The 19,887-nt window shown below is 38.7% G+C and overlaps 1 protein-coding gene and 1 long non-coding RNA gene across 24 annotated transcripts in view; one reads left to right on the forward strand and one right to left on the reverse strand.

Moving 5' to 3' along the window:
* The window catches only part of LOC105486033 (uncharacterized), a 42,168-nt gene extending 32,754 nt beyond the window's left edge, over window positions 1-9,414 (reverse strand). For all 3 annotated transcript variants that reach the window (XR_011614894.1, XR_989915.2, XR_011614895.1), the window contains exons 1-2: window positions 9,279-9,414; window positions 5,966-6,093 (exon numbers count right to left, since the gene is read on the reverse strand). This is a non-coding gene — a long non-coding RNA (uncharacterized lncRNA). The remainder of the gene's footprint in view (window positions 1-5,965; window positions 6,094-9,278) is intronic.
* LOC105486035 (SPT20 homolog, SAGA complex component) overlaps window positions 9,400-19,887 on the forward strand; it is a 48,953-nt gene continuing 38,465 nt past the window's right edge. For 11 of the 21 annotated variants that reach the window (XM_011748693.2, XM_011748689.3, XM_011748691.2 and 8 more), the window contains exons 1-5: window positions 9,408-9,526; window positions 15,153-15,248; window positions 18,090-18,125; window positions 18,758-18,816; window positions 19,094-19,160. In XM_011748693.2, the coding sequence (XP_011746995.1) occupies window positions 15,246-15,248; window positions 18,090-18,125; window positions 18,758-18,816; window positions 19,094-19,160 (165 nt within the window). In that variant the 5' untranslated portion in view covers window positions 9,408-9,526; window positions 15,153-15,245. Of the gene's footprint in view, window positions 9,900-12,268; window positions 12,412-15,152; window positions 15,249-18,089; window positions 18,126-18,757; window positions 18,817-19,093; window positions 19,161-19,887 lie in introns of all 21 variants that reach the window. The other 10 variants (XM_071081465.1, XM_071081466.1, XM_071081464.1 and 7 more) reach the window with 10 other exon arrangements.

The raw sequence follows: 19,887 nt of genomic DNA on the forward strand, positions 1-19,887 counted from the left end.
TGTGTGCTCAAGTAGCTAAACACAATTCATAGCACAATTCAATGCACCAGAAATGCACACTCTCTAAGCAAAAATTGGCCTGGACAAAGTTAAATAGTCAAGGAAGACTTTATTTAAGGATATTGTGATAGGTGAGAAAGTCCAGAATATAGTATGAACTCAACTCCACTGAAACAAAGGGGAAGAGAATTGGGTTTGGGGGGGGGTGTGTGTGTGTGTGTGTGTACATATATATATATGTAAATATACATAAGATAAAATTTCCCATTTTAGTAATTTTTCAATGTACAATTCAGTGGTCCTGAGTATATTCACAGTGTTATACACACATCACCACTATCTATTTCTAGAACTTTTCCATCACCCCAAATAGAAACTCTATGTCCATTAAATAATGACTTCCAATTCCTCCTTCCCATATCCCCTAGTAAACCATTCGTCCTTCTGTCTCATGAATTTGACTACTCTAGATACCTCATATAAGTGGAATTATGTAATATTTATACTTTCGTTTCTGGCTTATTTTATTAGCCTAATGTTTTCAAGGTTCATCCATAATGTAGCATGTATCAGAATTCCATTCCTTTTTCAGGCTAATACTCCATTGCATGTATTAACCACATTTTATTGATACATTTATCTGTCGATGGACATTTGGAGTGTTTCCACCTTTTGGCTATTGTGAATAATGCTACTATAAATGTTAGTGTGCAAATATCTGTTCAAGTACCAGCTTTCAATTTTTCTGGGAATACACCTAGAAGTAGAGTTGCTGGATCACATGGTAATTCTGTGTTGAACTTTCTGAGAAACAGCCATACTGTTTTCTGCAGCAGCATATTGTATTCTCACTAGCAAGGTACAAATATCCAGATTTCTCCACATTCTTGACAACACTTGTTATTTTCTGCTCTTCTGATAATACTTATCCTAATGAATATGAAGTGGTATTGCACTGTAGTTTTGATTTGCACTTCCCTAATGATGAGTGATACTAAGCACCTTTTCATGCGCTTATTGGCCATCTGTACCTCTCCTTTGGAGAAATGTCTATTCAAATTATTTGCCCATTCTTAAATTGGGTTATTTGGGTCTTTTGTTGTTGAGTTGTAGACGTTCTTTACATATTCTTTATTTATATATATATCAAATATGTTATTTGTAATATATTTGTCTCATTCTGTTGGTTGCCTTTTCACTCTATTGATGTACAGAAGCTTAGCAGGAGAGGTTTTAAGAGCTGGAGTAGGGGATAGTAGGTCATCTATGTTACCTGGCCTTACCTAAAGAAAACACAAACTTTCCTGTATCTTCCTGATAGGAGGTACTGTTATAACTTGGAGCTAAACCCTCTCTGAAGTTGGTTACCGCCCTCCCACAGAAACTGGAGACAGGGGCTCTATCTTCCTTGATTATTACATTTCAAGGAAATGGCCCTCAAGTCCTTAAGAAAGACATTCCAGGGTTGTAGAATTGTTAACAGGCATTTAAAAAAAAAAAATCATATCTCAAAGGAGCAAAAAAAGAGCCTAAAAGTTTTTTATAGTAAATGATCTAAGAAAAGGGAAGTCAGTGGTCTAGAGTTGGGAAGAAATCCTATCTAAAGTTAGGAGAACTAAGAGAAATATTAATGAGACTTTATTTTGGCCACCTTGGTTAAAATATAACATTTGGAGGCTGGGCAAGGTGGCTTACGCCTGTAATCCCAGCACTTTGGTAGGCCGAGGTGGGCGGATCACCTAAGGTCACAAGTTCAAGACCAGCCTGACCGACATGATGAAACTCCATCTCTACTAAAAGTACAAAAATTAGCCGGGCATGGTGGCACCCACTACTAGTAATCCCAGCTACTCGGGAGGCTGAGACAAGAGAATTGCTTGAACCCAGGAGTTGGAAGTTGCGGTGAGCCAAAATCATGCCATTGCACTCCAGCCTGGGTGACAGAGCGAGACTCTGTCTCAAAAAATTATACACATACATACATACATATATACATACATACAAAAGAATAAGCTGGGTGTGGTGGCGGGAGCCTGTAATCCCAACTACTAGGTAGGCTGAGGCAGGAGAATTACTTGAACCCAGGAGGCAGAGGTTGCAGTGAAACAAGAATGTGCCATCACACTTCTGCGTGGGCGACAAGAGCAAAACTCCATCTCAAAGGGAAAAAGAAAAAAGCATTTGGGGACATTACAGATGAAAAAACTAATTCCAACTGGAAGAAATCCCAGAAAGTATCTCAGAGGTATTAACATTTATGTAGTCAAGCAGGCTGGTATAAGATTCAAAAGGCAAATTTATTAAAAAAGAAAATGCCAGGTAAAGGAAAATTATTAGTTAAAAAGAAATAGAGAAATAAAAGTTTATAACAAGATAGACAATGCAGCCAGCAAGACAGCAGGATGTAAAGGAGTTATTGTGGAAGACTCTGTCTGGGAACATGGATAGGCCTGGACCATGGAGGGCCTAAATGTCATATTTGGAATTCAGACTTCATGTTAAGGACACTAGGGGCTCAAAAAAATGTAACAGGGGGCATATGACATGATCTGGGTATTGGAAGTGTGGAAAGCAGCTGGAGAGAGGGAGTCAGGCAGAAGAGAAGGCTTTGTCTTTCCATTGCCATGGCCGTGGCTGGCACACCTGGCAGAACAGCTGTCCACAAGCCAACAGGTAGCGCCTCCTCACATACTGCTACAACTACCCTCTCTCTGCCTGCACTTGCACCTGCCCTGTCCTGGGAGGAGTGACTTGAGCCAGAAAAGAAACTGTGACATCAGTAGCAATGGTACCAGAGAGGCAAGCATTGGGGAAGGAGGAACAGAGTGACACTCATAAGAAAATAATTTCTTTCACAGCACAGCCAGGCAGCCTTCAACTCTAAAATCGAGGACCCACTACTGTAGTTGGAGCTCAAGGTAACAGCCCTGACAGCACCAGTGGAGGGAAGCGAGGCTCCTGATGAGTTATTTGCATCACAAGTACCCAAGTATCCAACACAGCCAGACTTGGGTGGGTCTCCTCCACCACCACTGTTGGTCACTGAAAGACCACTTAATATGTTACTCTGTACCTCTTTTTTTCAAGTAAACTGGCAGTTAGATCTAGAGGCTTGATTAAATTCAGATTTATGATTTTATAAAAAAATTTCATAAACAGTAATACTATAAAGTACTATTTATATAGTATAGTACATAGCACATAATCTTTGATCATCTCACTTTGGGTATTGTTAAGATTGGCCAGGTATTGTCAGCCTGACACAGTATAAAGTGGATCACTACTAAGTTTCCTTTCAACCTTCCACTGATTTGGTTATTTGGCAACCATTAGTAATTATTCCCCAGAAGCATTATTTTCTTACAGGTTGCAAAATGGTGATATTCTATCACTTCTTCTTCATTTATTCACTGGAATTTTTCTATTAAAAAATTTTCCCAGGCCGGGGGCAGTGGCTCACACCTGTTATCTCAGCACTTTGGGAGACTGAGGCAGGTCAGTTGCCTGAGGTCAGAAGTTCAAGACCAGCCAGGACAACATGGTGAAACCCTGTCTCTAACAAAAATAGAAAATTAGCCAGGTATAGTAGTGCACACCTGTAATCCCAGCTACCCCTGAGGCAGGGGAATACTTGAATCAGGGAGGTGGAGCTTGCAGTGAGCCGAGATTGCACGATTGCACTATAGCCTGGGTAAAAAGAGTGAGACTCCGTCTCAAAAAAAAAAAAAAAAAAGAAAAAAGGAAAAAAAAAGTTTTCCCCTATCAACTCTTTGGTTTACTCTGAATTCCAGTTTGTGTAGGAAAGCAAAAACTTTGGTTTAAAAAGCTTTTTAAAAGCAATTTCAGAATAATGAGTTAGTGCCCTAGCAATCCTCAATGTGACCAGTGAGAGGTTTTATAAAAGCATTGAAATTTATGTATTTAGAAATTTTTGATGTATTTCAAACCATTTCAGTCAAAAAAATCTTTCTGATTCTCCTTGATGCTCCAATTGTCCGTTCTTTTGCCAGTAGGAGCTCTTTCAAATTGGGCTCTGTATCATCGCTTACAGAAATACACACACACACACACACACACACACACATACACACACAGACACACAGAGGATTGGGAACACACATGCCTTCTGCTTCTAAGAGTTCGTCTAGTTATCCTCATCTGCTAGTGGATCTGTTCATATTCCAGTGGCCAAAATGAGTCACATAGCCACATGCAAAATCACCATGAGGAAGTATACTCTGCCCACACCGAAGCCATGGGAAGGAGAGTGAGAAATAAAAATGTTTTAAAATCCTGTGAACTAATACTACTATCTCCCACATTGAATGTGATGGTTCATTTTACATGTCAATTTTGCTAGGCTACAGTACACAATCAAACATTAATCTAGGTGTTGCTGTGAAGGTATTTTGAAGATATATTTAATATCTATAATCAGTTAACTTTAGGCAAAGGAGATTAATCTTGATAATGTGGGTGGAACTTATTCAATTAGCTGAAGGCCTTAAGAGCAAAATCTGAGATTACTCAGAGAAAAAGAAATTCTGCCTCAAGACTACAGTATCAACTCTTGCCTGAGAATCCAGCCTACTCAGCTGCCCAACAGATTTCAGACTTGCCAGCTTCCATAATCACCTGAGCAAAATATTTAAAATGGGATGGCTCTGGTCAGAGCAATTAACCAAGGAAAAGAAATGAAAGGGTTCAAACTGGGAGAAAAAAAAGTATAACTATCTCAGTTCACAGATTACATGAATCTATATATAGAAATCCTAAAGAATATATACTTGTATACACACATAAAAATTATTAGAGCTAATAAGTAAATTTTCAGAGTACCAGGTCAACACCTGCTATGATTTGAATATATCCCCCCAAAGGACATGCTAGAAACTTAATCCATAATGCAACAATGTTGGGTGGTAAGTCTAATGTAAGTTATTTAGGTCATGAGGTCTCCACTCTCATGAATAGATTAACGCCAATTGTAAAAGGACTTGAGGCTTCAAGTTTGATCCCTTGCTCTCTAGCCCTCTCTTTGCCCTTCCACCATGGGATAACATACAAACCAAGTAGGCTCTCACCAGATGGCAGCCCTTCAATCTTAGACTCTTCAGCATCCAGAATTGTGAGTCAATAAATTTCTGTTTATTATATATTACCCAGTCTGTAGTATTCTGTTACAGCAGCAGAAAATGGACTAAGACAATACCCTAGAATCAATTGTGTTTCTATACATAAGCAATGAGCAATCTGGAAAATTTTTTAAAAATTGTCATTTATAATAGCATTTGCTAAGAACTGAATATGTCCCCTCAAAATTCATATATTGAAGCTCAAACCCCCAATGTCACTGTATTTGGAGATGGGACCTATAACAAGGTAACTGAGGTTAAATGGATCACAAGAGTGGAATTCAGATCCTATAGATTAGTATCTTTATTTAAAAAAAAAAAAAAAAAAAAAACCCACCAGATCTCTTTCTCTGTGTGTGTGTTTCTCTGTCTGTTTCCCTTCCCTTTTCCCCTTCCTTTGACATATGAGAATGCAGAAAGAAGGTGGCCATGGACTCGCCAGTAAAAGAGCCCTCACCAGAAACCAAATTGGCAAGCACCTTGATCTTGGACTTCGCAGCCTCCAGAACTGTGAGAAATAAATTTCTGTTGCTTAGGCTGTTCAGTATATGGTATTTTATTATAGTGGCTTGAGCAAACTAAGATAGATTTTGCTACCAAGAAGTTGGGTGTTGCTTTAATAAAACCTAAAAATGTGAAAGTGGCTTTGGAACTAGGTAATGGGTAGAGGCTAAAAGAATTCTGAGGTGCATGCTAGAAAAAGCCTAGATTTCCATGCTAGAAATATGGATGTTAAAGGCAATTCTGGTAAGAACTCAGAAATACAGTTGAAGACAAAGCCTCTATCTTCTCAGAGAAAACATAATCATGAACAGAATTTTGGTAAATACCTGTTTGTTAAAGGCCATTCTTGTGAGGTCTCAGATGGAAGTGAGGAGTCGGTCACTGGACAACAGAAGAAAGGCAATCCTTGTTATAAAGTAGCAAATAACTTGGCTGACTTGTTTTCTTGTGTTTTCTGTAAGACATAATTTATGAATGACAAAATTGAATATTTATCTGAGATTTTTAAGCAAAATGCTGAAAGTGTGACCTGGATCTTCCTGAATGCTTATAGTAAAATGCAAGAGGAGAGAGATGAATGAAAGAAGAAATTGTTAAGCAAAAAGGAACCAAAACTTAAATATCTGGAAAATTCTCTGCCTGTCATATTGCATAAAATGAGAAAGTATATTCCAAAGAGAACACCAAAGGTATGGTTAGACTATCATTTGATAAATAAATGATGAGATTATATGAGCAGAAACACTGCCTGTTTCAACTGAAGGAGATGCAGACAAGACAAAAATGATGGAAGGCTTTTACATGTCCTAGATTCTACAGGTAGGACAATAGAGCTTTCCAGCTGCTAACTTGTATTATTCTTTTTTTTTTTTTTTTTTTTTTTTTTTTGAGATGGAGTCTCACTCCATTGCCCAGGCTGGAGTGCAATGGCATGATCTCGGTTCACTGCAACTTCCACCTCCCAGGTTCAAGTGATACTCCTGCCTCAGCCTCCCAAGTAGCTGGGATTACAGGGGAGCACCACCAGGTCAAGCTAATTTTTGTGTATTTAGTAGAGATGGGGTTTCACTATGTTGTCTAGGCTGGTCTGAAATTCCTGACCTCGTGATCTGCCCACTTTGGCCTCCCAAAGTGTTGGGATTACAGGCATGAGCCTGGCCTGGCCATACTTGCACTATTCTTTAAGAAAAGGGGAGATGGACCTCAAAGCAATTCAGATGTTATCAAGGCCATTACCTAGCAAAACTTTTGGGATGAGACTCTGCCTGGGAGAGCGTGCCTGGCAGAGTGTGAGGAGAGGTACAGCATCCACCTGGGGTCCCGAAGGCAGGGCCACCACCCTAGCAGGTCTGGAAGGCAGGGCACTGAATCAAAATGGATTATTCTCGAGCCTTAATATCTATTAGAATTTGCCTTGCTAGATTTTTGGACTTGCTTGGGACCTGTCCTCCCTTCCTTTTTCCCTATTTCTTTTCTTTCCTTTCTTTCTTTCTATTTTTTTTTTTTTTTTTGGAATGCCTATTCTATACCTGTTCTGCCACTGTATTTTGGAAGCAAATAATTTGTCTGGTTTTACAGTTTCATAGGGAGAAAATTCGCATCAGGATGAATCATATCTCAAGTCTCATCCTTATCTGTTTTAGGTGATATTTAGAAGAGACTTTGGACTTCAGACTTCAGAGTTGATGCTGGAATGAGTTAAGGCTTTTGAGACTGTTGAGGTGGTATGAATGTATTTTGTATTCAATAAGGACATGAATTGCAGGAGTACAGAAGTCTGTTGACCAGATTATATTCCCACAAAATTCATATGTGTAACCCCAAACCCCAATGTCACTGTATTGGAGATAAGATCTATAAGGAGGTAATTAAGGTTTAAGAAGATCATAAAGGTGGAGCCCTTATCCAATATAATTAGTATACTAATAAGAAGAGACATGAAAGCTAGTGTGCTTGCACAATGGATTCTTGGTTATGACACCAAAAGCACAAGTAACAAAATAGATAAATTAGACTTCATCAAAATTTAAAAGTTTGCACACTAAAGGATCTTATCAAGAAAGTGAAAAGACAACCTATAGAATGGGAGGAAGTATCCACTAATGATATATCTCATAAGGGTCTAATATCCAGAATATATAACTACACATAACTTGAACAACAAAAAGACAAACAACTCAATTTTAAAATGTGGAAAGACCTCAACAGAGAGTTCTCCAAAGAAGATATACAAATGGCCAACAAGAGCGTGAAAAGATGCTCAACAAAACTAGCCATTAGGGAATGCAAATCAAACCCACAATAAAATACCACTTTATACCCTTTGGGATAGTTACTATGAAAGGAATAGAAAATTATGGTGTTAATGAGGATGTGGAGAAATTGGAATCCCCGACAATGCTCTTGGTATGTCAAATGGGTCAGCTGCTGCAGAAACATTTGTTTATGGGTTCCTCAAATATTTTCACGTATAATTACTATAAGACCCAGAAGTTCCACTATGTTTATACCCAAAAGAATCGAAAACAGGGACTTCAACAAATACTTATATACAAATGTTCATATAATCACTATTCACAATAGCCCAAAAGTGGAAACAACCCAAATGTCCATCAGTGGATGGACAGGTAAAACTGTGGCATCTAGGTACAGTGGAATAGTAGCCATAAAGGGAAATGAAGAACTGATACATGCCACAAGGTGTACAAGGTGAACCTGCAAAAGATCATGCTAAGAAAACAGACCAAGAGGTCACACGTTCCATTTATATGAAATATCCATATTAGGTACCACAGTGTGAAAGCTGATTGGCATTTACCAGGGGCTGAGAGAGGGAAGAATGGGAGTAACCACTTAATGTGTTCGGATTTTATTTTGAGGTGTACTTTAATACATTTATAATGTGTGCAACCACCACCTCTAATTCCAAGACATTTTCATTCATCATGACACTTGGCATTGTGAATGGCAAATAATAAATGCTCATTAAAAAGGTTCACCCCAGGCCGCACACGATTGGCTCACGCCTGTAATCCCAGCACTTTGGGAGGCCGAGGCAGGTGGATCACTAGAGATCAGGTGTTCAAGACCAGCCTGCCCAACATAGTGAAAGTCTCTACTAAAAATACAAAAATTAGCCGGGTGTGGTGGTGCACCCCTATAATTCCAGCTACTCCGGAGACTGAAGCAGGGGAATAGCTTGAACCCAGGAGGCAAAGGTTGCTGTTAGCTGAGATTTCACCACTCCACTCCAGCCTGGGCGACAGAGCAAGACTGTCTGAAAAACAAACAAACAAAACAAAACAAAACAAAACAGACTTTACAATGCGGGCTGGTAATGCGGTTTCTGAATTTTTAGAACCCTTCTCTGGGGTGATTTTTTAAAAAACATTAAACTCATTGGCAATTGATATACTACAGAAGGTTGTACGCATTGGACTAGTAAATGTAGGTAACGGTGTCGCTGTTTTTCCATTTGGATGTGTTAAGCAAAGAGAAAAGCTAGTTCTACGTTTCTTCCACTCTAGAAATTCCACAGGGTCGCTTTTCCCCAAATTCACATCTACACCCTCCCTCCCATTTTGTGGACTGGGACTGCAGGTCTGACCAGAGCTTCTGGGCCCCGCCTCCCGCCCAGACCTGAGTCTCTGCGGGCCTCACTGGGATCCTCCGCTGAACGCTGCGAGGCAGGCTCCTGGCCGCGGCCCCGCCCTCCCAGCTCCTCCCCTTCCGCCCGCCTTCCCCGCCCCCCGGCCCAGCCCGCCAGTCGGAAGTGCGGCCGCCGGAACAGGCCGTTGGTGTGGGTGCAGCACGCAGCGGCCGAGGGGGCGGGTGGGCTTTGCGGCCGAGCGGGCGGCGCCGTCTTAGCGGCAAGGCGACCCGCACAGGTGGGCGGCGGCGGTAGGTGGGTGGGACTGACCAGCGACTGGCAACGCGGTGGCTTAGGCGCGCGAGATCCGGCCAGGGTCAGAGGTGAGCGGGCCGCATCCCAGAGCCCGCTGGAGGAAGACGGGGTCCCCAGAGACCCGGCAGGCCGGGGCGGGGGTTGAGGCAGCTAACCTCCGGGCGGACGCAGCGTACATCGCTTTTCGCGGTGTTGCTAAGCCGAACTTTGAATTTTAGTTTGACTTTTGGGTTCCAGATACGGGTATTTCCGGACATTGGCAAGAATTTTGCCTTGCATGTCTTCGGAGGCGTTTTTCTTGGTGTCCATATTGCATAAAGGCTGGTCGCTCCTTTGTGGAGATGACGGTTTTACAGGTAAAGCCTAAGTTGTGACAGAAGCTCCTGCAGTGGGAAGACTGGTCGATCAGGGAAATCAGTAGAATTGATAGCAACGTTTAGAATTTGGATTAATTACTGGCCATGGTTACCCGGCGCTCAGAAATGAACTTGGAGAACAGTTGCCCTGGAAGCCATCTCCCGTAACCACTGCGTAGTGGGGGCCGCGTCTTCTTGAGTGCAATTCATCAGTCTCTAGTAGGACTCAAAATATAAAGTGAAGAGCAGGATTTTCGGAGTTGAGTACAGTGTACTTGGGTTGATCACCATGTTATAAAGTGAGACCCAAATTGAGAAATACGTATTCGTCTCTGAGCATAATTGGGTCCTTTTTTTAAATGCGTTGCTTTTTTAAATGTAAAAACAGGTGCTGGTTTGATTAGTTTGCAGGTTGTGATGTTGGAAGGGACCGAAGAGTGGACGTCGAGAGTTCTGAATTCTGGTCTAGATCTGTGATGTTAGGAAAGTCAGTTGTTCTGATTGCCTTATTCTATAAAATGGACATGATAATGATTACAATTTTCTCACAGATTCTAGTACTGTATACAGTCAGAATGTTTGCTTTGTGATATGAAGTTACTAGTTTTTGTCTGAAGGATTTAAATAGTATAAAGTTAGTAAGCCCCCATCCCCAATTTAGTGACAAGAAATCTTAAAGTCATCATATTTTGTCTGAAAGTACGTAGCGTATCTTCGTCTTCAAATTCAGTGGTCAGAACATTTTTACCTTAACCTAAATTCAACTTAAAGAACAACAACTACGAGCTCTTCAAGGGTAGGAGTAATAATTTACTCATTGTAAATGGTTGTAAATCATTTACAGTTGTATGGTGCTTGTGTTTGTGTTGTATTAGGAGTTTAGTCCATTTTTAAAAGTTGTTTAGTCCCCCGCCCCACCGGACAGAGTTTCACTCTTCTTGCCCAGGCTGACTGCAACCTCTGCCTCCCGGTTAGAGCGATTTTCCTGCTTCAGCCTCCCGAGTAGCTGGGATTACAGACGTGTGCCAACACACCCGGCTACTTTTTAATTTTTTTTTAGTAGAGACTGGGTTTCAGCATTGTTGGTCAGGCTGGTCTCGAATTCCTGACCTCAAGTGATCCACCTACTTCTGCCTCTTACAGGCATGAACCACCGCCCTAGCCAAAATTTATTTATTTTTATTTTATTTTATTTATTTATTTATTTATTTATTTTTTTGAGACGGAGTCTCGTTCTGTCTCCCAGGCTGGAGTGCAGTAGCGCAATCTTGGCTCACTGCAACCTCCATCTCTCAGGTTCAAGCGATTCTCTTGCCTCAGCCTCCTGAGTAGCTGGGATTACGTGACCTCACCCGGCTGATTTTTGTGTGTTTAGTAGAGACGGGGTTTCGCCATGTTGTCCAGGCTGGTCTCGAACTCCCGGGCTGAAGCGATCCACCTGCCTTGGCCTCCCAAAGTGCTGGGATTACTGGCATGAGCCACACCCCACCTGGCCCTTTCCCTTTTTTTTTTTTTTTTTTTTAATGACTTGACACAAAACAAAGCTTTGGGGTTCACCAAAAATCAAAGCAAAACTGTTTTACCTGGAAAATCTTGTTTTCTGTCATCAGAAGTTGTGCTTTAGTTCAGCTGTGTAGACACCCAGTGGTGGTTACGTGAACTTAGGTGAATAGATTAACAATAATTTTTGTCATCACTCTCAGAGCAAATGTTTTCTATTTTATTTATTTATTTATTTATTTAGACAGGGTCTTGCTCTGTTACCCAGGCTGGAGTACAGTGGTGTGATCATGGCTCACTGCAGCCTCTTTCCCAAGCTTAAGTGCTCCTCCTGCCTCAGCCTCCCGAGTAGCTGGGACTACAGACGTGTACCACTATGTTGGACTGATTTTTTTTTCTTGCCTTGGTAGTGACAAGGTCTCACTATGTTGGCCAGACTGGTCTCAAATTCCTCAGCTCAGATGATCCTCCCACCTGGGCCTCCCAAAGTCCTGGGGTTACAGGTGTGAACGACCATGCCCATTCTTATCTCAGAGCAAATGTTTTGCACCATCTCTGGGCTAGGCAGAGTGAGCTTTAACCCTGGCAGCACATTTGACTCGTCTGGGAAGCTCCAAAAATGGGGACCGTGCCTCACTCTAGACCACTTAATCTGTCTCAGGCGAGTGGGTCACAGGCATCCCACAGTTTCAAGCTCCGCAAGTTACTTTTGTGCAGCCAGGATGAGAACTCCTGTAGTTACAAGAAAGAAGGTTTTCAAGAGTGCATAGTTGCTTAAGGGCTGGTGGCATTGGAATTGGCATCTGGAAAATGTATCCTGAGGCATTTGGAGGATATTAATAACAGGATTTTATTTTTTTCTCATCCAGGCCAGAGTGTAGGCGTGATCTCGGCTCACTGCAACGTGCGCCTCCCGGGAGCGATTCTCCTCCCTCAGCCTCCTAAGTAGCTGGGACTATAGGCACGCGCCACCACGCCTGGCACAAAACTCAAAACATCGTTGTTTTTCAAAGTTAAGTTGCAATCTGAACTTGAAATTTTATCAGTGAACTTTATATTCTGTTAGTTTGAAATCCATTTGTCTCTCTGCAACTTTGAATCAGTCTTTATCCATGCATAATTTTGAAACCTCATTCATTGGTTATTTGGAAAATCAAGTTGTGAGAGTTACAAAGATCTTTTAAATGTCAATACATTTCATTAAACAATATCAAAAAATCGATTTTTCAGTGTCACCAGCAATCTCGTCAGAAAAAGCCTTTGAATAATAGTAGTCACATAAAAGTCCATTGAAATTATAACCTTATGGGTTCAAATTTTATTATTAGCCAGTTTTCCCAGCACCATTTAACATGGGAAGTTGTTTTTCTTGAAGTGATTGGCTTACTTTGTTATTTTTAAGCAAGCATGAAATACTTGTTTGAATATCTATAATTTGCTTATCAGTTATTTTTTCAAGTAGAAATGGAAAAAGCAGCTGATTCCTTTGCATCTAAAAAACAAACAAGGGCTGTGCCCTGGTAAAAAAAAAAACCATCATATTTTAGTATTTAGCAGAAATGGTTTATAAATTCCCTTCTCTTTCCACCAAATATTAAAAGCGTGTATCCAAGGAGTGAGGTTTGGTTTTGTTTTTGTTTTTTGTATCAAACATGCTAGATAATGTGTCTTTTTATTATTGTTATTTTAGTTTAATTTATGGGATACATGTGCTGAACGTGCAGGTTTGTTACATACATATAGATGTGCCATGGTGGTTTGCTGCACCCATCAACCCGTCATCTAGGTTTTAAGGCCTGCATGTGTTAGGTATTTGTCCTAATGCTCTCCCTCCCCTTGCCCCCAACAGGCCCCAGTGTGTGATGTTCTCCTCCCTGTGTCCATGTGTTCTCATTGTTCAACTCCCACTTAGGAGTGAGAGCATGTGCTGTTTGGTTTTCTGTTCCTGTGTTAGTTTGTTGAGGATGGTGGTTTCCAGAATCATTCATGTCCCTGCAGAGGACATGAATTCATTCTTTTTTACGGCTGCATAGTATTCCATGGTGTATATGTGCCACCCTTTCTTTATCCATTCTATCACTGGTGGCCATTTGGGTTGGTTTCAAGTCTTCATTATTGTAAATAGTGCTCCAGTAAACATACGTTACATGTGCATGTGTCTTTATAGTAGAATGATTTATAATCCTTTGGGTATATACCCAGTAATGGAATTGCTGGGTCAAACAGTATTTCTGGTTCTAGATCCTTGAGGCATCGCCACACCATCTTCCACAATGGTTGAACTAATTTACACTCCCACCAACAGTGTAAAAGTATTCCCATTTCTCCACAGCCTCACCAGCATCTGTTGTTTCTAGACTTTTTAATGATCGCCATTCTAACTGGCGTGAGATGGTATTTCATTGTGGTTTTGATTTGCATTTTTCTAATGACCAGTGATAATGAGCTTATTTTCATATGTTGGCCTCATAAATGTCTTTTGAGAAGTGTCTGTTCATATCCTTCACCCACTTTTTGATGGGGTTGTTTTTTTCTTCTAAGTTGCTTGTAGATTCTGGATATTAGACCTTTGTCAGAAGGATAGATTGCAAAAATGTTCTCCCACTCTGATGATAGCTTCTTTTGCTGAGCAGAAGCTCTTTAGTTTAATTAGATCCCATTTGACAATTTTGGCTTTTGTTGCAGTTGCTTTTGGTGTTGTAGTCATGAAGTCTTTGTCCATGCCTATGTCCTGAATGGTATTCCTTAGGTTTTCTTCTAGGGTTTTTATGGTTTTAGGTTTTATGTTTAAGTCTTTAATCCATCTTGAGTTAATTTTTGTATAAGATGTAAGGAAGGGGTCCAATTTCTGTTTTCTGTGTATGGCTAGCTGGTTTTCCCAGCGCCGTTTATTAAATAGGGAATCCTCTCCCCATTGCTTGTTTTTGTCAAGTTTGTTGAATATTAGATGGTTGTAGATGTGTGGTGTTATTTCTGAGGCCTCTGTTCTGTTCCATTGGTCTATATATCTGTTTTGGTACCAGTAGCATGCTGTTTTGGTTACTGTAGCCTTGTAGTGTAGTTTGAAGTCAGACAGCGTGATGCCTCCAGTTTTGTTCTTTTTGCTGAGGATCGTCTTGGCAATACAGGCTCTTTTTTGGTTCCATATGAAATTTAAAGTAGTATTTTCTAGTTTTGTGAAGAAAGTTAATGGTAGCTTAATGGTAATAGCATTGAATCTATAAGCACTTAGGGCAATATGGCCATTTTCACAATATTGATTCTTCCTATCCATGAGCATGGATTTTTTTTTTCTATTTGTTTGTGTCCTCTTTTATTAGTAAGGATTTTTTATCAGCAGACATGATTATATCTGTGATTTGTAAAGTCAGCTGTATAGTGAACTAGCCCAGTGGGCAGGCTATTAAAATAATTCAGAGGAAAAATGAGAACAGCAACAGTGGTGATAGAGAAGAGATTTTTAAAAAATTTTTTTTTCTCTCTGGGGATGTTAAATATTTTTGAAGAAAGGGAGTAATAATTGTAACTTGCAAATGTGTTTTGCCCTACCTCGTTAAAACTACTTTTCAGCAGTGAGTGGATAGGTTGTAGCACATGAATTTTATTGTTACACATTATTAAAAAATGTCTTAAAAATATATATGTCTTAAAAAGATAAGTGATTTTCCTTGTTAATTATTAAATATGTAATCTCATTTTTTTCTCTTAATAGCCTTATGTTAATATTGGGGTTTTATTGTTTTTGCTTTTCAGTACTGTAAGATTGATGTTAAAGACATGGTGTTCACCCCACTTCATCAGCGTACATAAGTTATCTCTTCTTTTGGACCCTTATTTTATGCCATAATGGTAAGCTGCAGCTCAGTATGTTCAAATTTGTGTTTTAGAATGTTCTCTTCCTTCATCTTCATAAAGATATTTGTACTGTAGATAAAGAAATACTCTTGTAAGCTGTACAAGTTATCCCAACTGGGAAATTACTTAGCAATCACATTGCAAAATCTTCTCTATAAAATATGTTCCCCACTAATCAGTGTTATAATGATCACATTCATCCATCTATCTGTTCTTGTGTTTATGAAGTATTAAAAATATTTACTACTATCTGCTTTACCATATTCCAAATCGTTGGCAAGGAGGATGGGTGTAAATACAAACAGTTTTGGGGAGTATAGATTTCTCATATTTTAAAGCTTTTCTTTAGATTTTATTAAACTTTGAAAACAAATGTAACCTGCTAACTGCACATAACGTATTTCAGGCAGCATCAGTGCTGAGCTTCTAAAGGCACATTTCTGTTCACTGACTTAGAGTCACTAAACATACTTAGGAGTAGGCATTTAACTTTTGCCATTAAGAAATGACAGACTAAAGGAGAAAAACACTTTTTAATGTTTTAGAGAAGCAGCAGCATATGACAGAGAATAAATGAACATTGACCACCATGTTATTTATTTAGGTAACCCCTGTTCTGCATCAAATCTTCAGAAAACATCCATCTTCCTTATCCTCTTGGGTTCTTGCCTATCCACTCCTCCCCTATTAGAGAAAAGTAGAAATATCACAGTGGGGTTCTGACCACACCTTATATTTTGCATCTATATTACCTAATCATTTTCCTCTTAAGTATTTGAAGGAGGTAATGAATGAATGATGCTTTTATTTATGTATGTAGACATGTCTCTCTAGACCCTTTGAAGTTTTAATTTCAGAAGACGAAATATTTACTTGAGATGTTGACTGTTTAAAATTGTCCTAGACTATATATATTTGATTGTGTTTATTATAACTTTTTGATACAAACTCTAAACTTTTATGGGCAATATTTAAAAGAACCTTCTGTATTTGTGAAGTGTATATGTACAGAATTATGTTTTCATGGTGGAAAATAGGATCAGGGAAAATGGGATTCAGGAATCTTAACTTGAATCCTGGGAACCAGTTTCATTGGGAATCTGCTCCTTATAAGATTTTTTTTGGGGGGGGGGAGAGAGACAGAATCTCACTGTATTCTCCAGGCTGGTCTCGAACTCCTGGTTTCCCACCTCAGCTTCCCAAAGCTTTGGGATTACAGGCATGTGCCACAGTGCCTGGCCAAGATTTTTTAACAAAGCAAATTGGTGTAGATTTGTTACAACTGAACGTTTTGAAAAGATGGCAGATTTCAGACTTTCTTCACTTATCATATTTAGATATTTGATAATATGGATTGTTTTTTATTGAACAGTGCAAGAAGGCCCACTATTTTTGGAATTATACAAATTCTCCATCCTTAGGACTAGGTGGTCACTTAAAAGTTCCCATGATTTCCAAAGGGTGGCAGTATTTGTTTTTCCCCCTTGCCCTCCTGGGACTTTGGTGGGTGGTAGGAGTTTTTACCCACATGCAATTTGGTAGGTTGAGGTATTGGAATCTACAAAATAAGACAGAAGAATTTAAGTCCTTTTAAATAAAAACTGAAAGTTGTGTGCCTCTGAATAAAATTTAAAAATGACTATCATTGTGAATGAAAAATACTATAAAACAAAAAACGAGAAAGAGAACCACTGGTGGTATATTTAGGGTTTTTTTTTTGTTTGTTTTAGACTTGAGTTTTGCTCTTTTTGCCCAGGCTCTAGTACAATAGCACGATTTGGGCTCACTGCAACCTCTGCTTCCCGGGTTCAAGTGATTCTTCTTCCTCAGCCTCCTGAGTAGCTGGGACTACAGGCGCGTGCCACCACGCCTGGCTAATTTTGTATTTTTAGTAGAGATGGGGTTTTACCATGTTGGCCAGGCTGGTCTTGAACTCCTTACCTCAGGTGATCCTCCTGCCTCGACCTCTCAAAGTGCTGGGATTACAGGCGTGAGCCACCATGCCTGGCCATGTTTGATTTTGTTTAGGACCTAGTGCTTTTATTCATATGTGTCTTTAGAAATGAAAGCTTTACAAATGAAGAAATAGCATAGCTTCACCATATTTTTTCCTCGTCTCTAAGAAATGAGTGGATAGGGATCTCAAACCTTACATGTAGTAACAGTAAAATATTTCATCAATTCTGAGGTTCATTTTCTTTTATATTTTAATATTACTGAATTGATGAGTTGATACTCGAATATCTTACAATTTATAGCTTTTTTTTTTCTGTCTTAATGTTACACAAAATAATGATGCATGCTTTCAGTGGCATCTTAAATTCATTGAAACATGGCAATGATAGCCATCATTTATTGCATTCTTTCTAGGCACTGAGCTAGAGATGTTATAGGTTTTTTGCATTAATATATTAGCACTTTCTAAGTTAATGTTAAGTGCCAGTACAACCCCACTCCCAATTTTCAAGATTTAGCCTTTGCTTCATTTTGATTGTATACTTTATGGCCAGTAAATTTTTTTGAACGGTGCTCTTAAAAATTAAAGTCTATGAAGTGATGATAGCTGCTATATGCAAACCTCCCCTATGTTAACCTCACAAATACTGACCAGAGAGACCGTGTTAGCATTCTTATTTAGTTTGTTGTTAGTAATCAGGTGCCCAAGACTCATATTTTTTCTTTGGTGTATATATTGATCATAGAGTGGAGTGGAGGAGACAAATAAAGGAGAATATATTAGACCTGTTTTAGAAAACATTAGAAATGTTAAATGTATATTAAATTTTTTTTGTGGAAATAACTAATGTTGCCAAATATACTATTTACTTTTTACAGCAACAAGCTTTAGAACTAGCTTTGGATCGTGCAGAGGTGAGGTGTGACTAAGTTACATATTGAAATAGTGTTGTCTTTAACTGACAAAAGCTCAGTTTTAAGAGATTTTTGTATGTGGTTTTTAAAGGAGCACATTATTATTTTAGGACAAGTATGCATATCATTTTGCTATAAATATATAAAAATACCAGGTGATATTTGGATCACCTATTACTTGGAATCCTCAAGATAATAATGTTATGGAATAAAACTTACTTGAACAAGGATATAGAATTTCCAAAATTGTATTTTCCTGTTTTGACAAGTTTTCTAATTACTCAAAGGAAAAAATAGCTAAGGTATACAGTATAATATTTTTCATACATTAAGCATATTTTGAACAACTATAAAATATATTGATAATATTTCTGACCTGTGAAAGTCATGGTTGTGAAACTATGATTTTGCTTATGGCAATGAAATACTCTGCTAAAGTGTAGTGCAGTTCAAATTTCATTTGTTTGAAACTTATCTTTATATGTTAAGTAGTTTTTCCTACAAGATGTAATTCCGAGACTTAAGTGACTGAATAGCCTTTTTAGCCTTACTTATGTTTTAGATATACTCAATACAGTTGTTCATAGTCAAAAGCAAAAGGCTAGCTATTCTCATAAACTTTTGTTTTTTAGTATGTCATTGAAAGTGCCCGACAGAGACCTCCTAAAAGGAAATACCTATCAAGTGGAAGGTATGAATAATTAATTGGTAACATCTTAGATTCATTGAAATATGATGATGGCCACCTTTTATTGCGTTCCTAGTAGGCACTGAACTAGAAATTTTATAGGTTCTTTGCATGTATTAGGAATTTCTAAGTTAATGTTAGCTACTATATTCAGCTCCACCCCAGTTTTTGGGAAATTGAGGAAAAAAATGTTAAAATTTAGGAAAAAATTAAATAACATTCATGTCATGATGATTACTATATTAACATTTTATATGTTTGTTTCATTAAATTTTTTTAGAAAATCTGTATTTCAAAAACTTTATGACTTGTATATTGAAGAATGTGAAAAAGAACCTGAGGTTAAGGTAAGTATACATTTTTATTGTGTTGTAGCTTTTGAAATGTAGAAGAGAGTAATTTGGAGGAGTTAGATTTGGAGTATTATTTTTGTGTGTGTGAGTGAACTAACATCTTTTTTAGCCAGATACTAGTCAGTTCTGCAGCTGACCCAGAGCTCTGGCTAATGTGGCCCCAGGCAGAGATCACCTGCTGAGGTAGGAGTGAAGGAACAGTTATATTGAATAACAGACTGTCTCACTAGGAAGTGATGAGCAAAGACACAGTATATATTATCTTTTGCTTCTTCTTCGTCTGAGAAGTGATTTACAAATTTATAGCAGTAACCTGTTTTCTCATGATGATTTGAACTGGAAAGCCAGAGCTATTACAGAGCATGTATGAAATTCAAGTACAGTAATAAAAAGTGAGCTTGCTCATAAAACGAGTTCATGGCCAATTTAACTTAATTCATTTTTATTTAGCAAAATATGTGGGTAGTAGAAATGTAACAGAAGTTGATTTATTGATGTCTTTGAGCCCTCGGGTTGGAAGAGCCTTAAAGGTCTCTATGAGCTTTTGTTGTCTGTCTTTAAAAATGAATACAGTTTTACTATTCAGGCCAGAAACAGTGGAATTCCAGTAGTATCTAACTTTAAAATCTTCATATTAGGAAAATTATTTTTAAACTTATAAATCTTACAGTATGTTTTTCATAAGTTTTACTGATATATACATGACATACAATAAATTGTA

The sequence above is a fragment of the Macaca nemestrina genome, chromosome 16 (genome assembly GCF_043159975.1).
Source record: "Macaca nemestrina isolate mMacNem1 chromosome 16, mMacNem.hap1, whole genome shotgun sequence".
In the NCBI taxonomy this organism is placed as follows: Eukaryota; Metazoa; Chordata; class Mammalia; order Primates; family Cercopithecidae; genus Macaca; species Macaca nemestrina.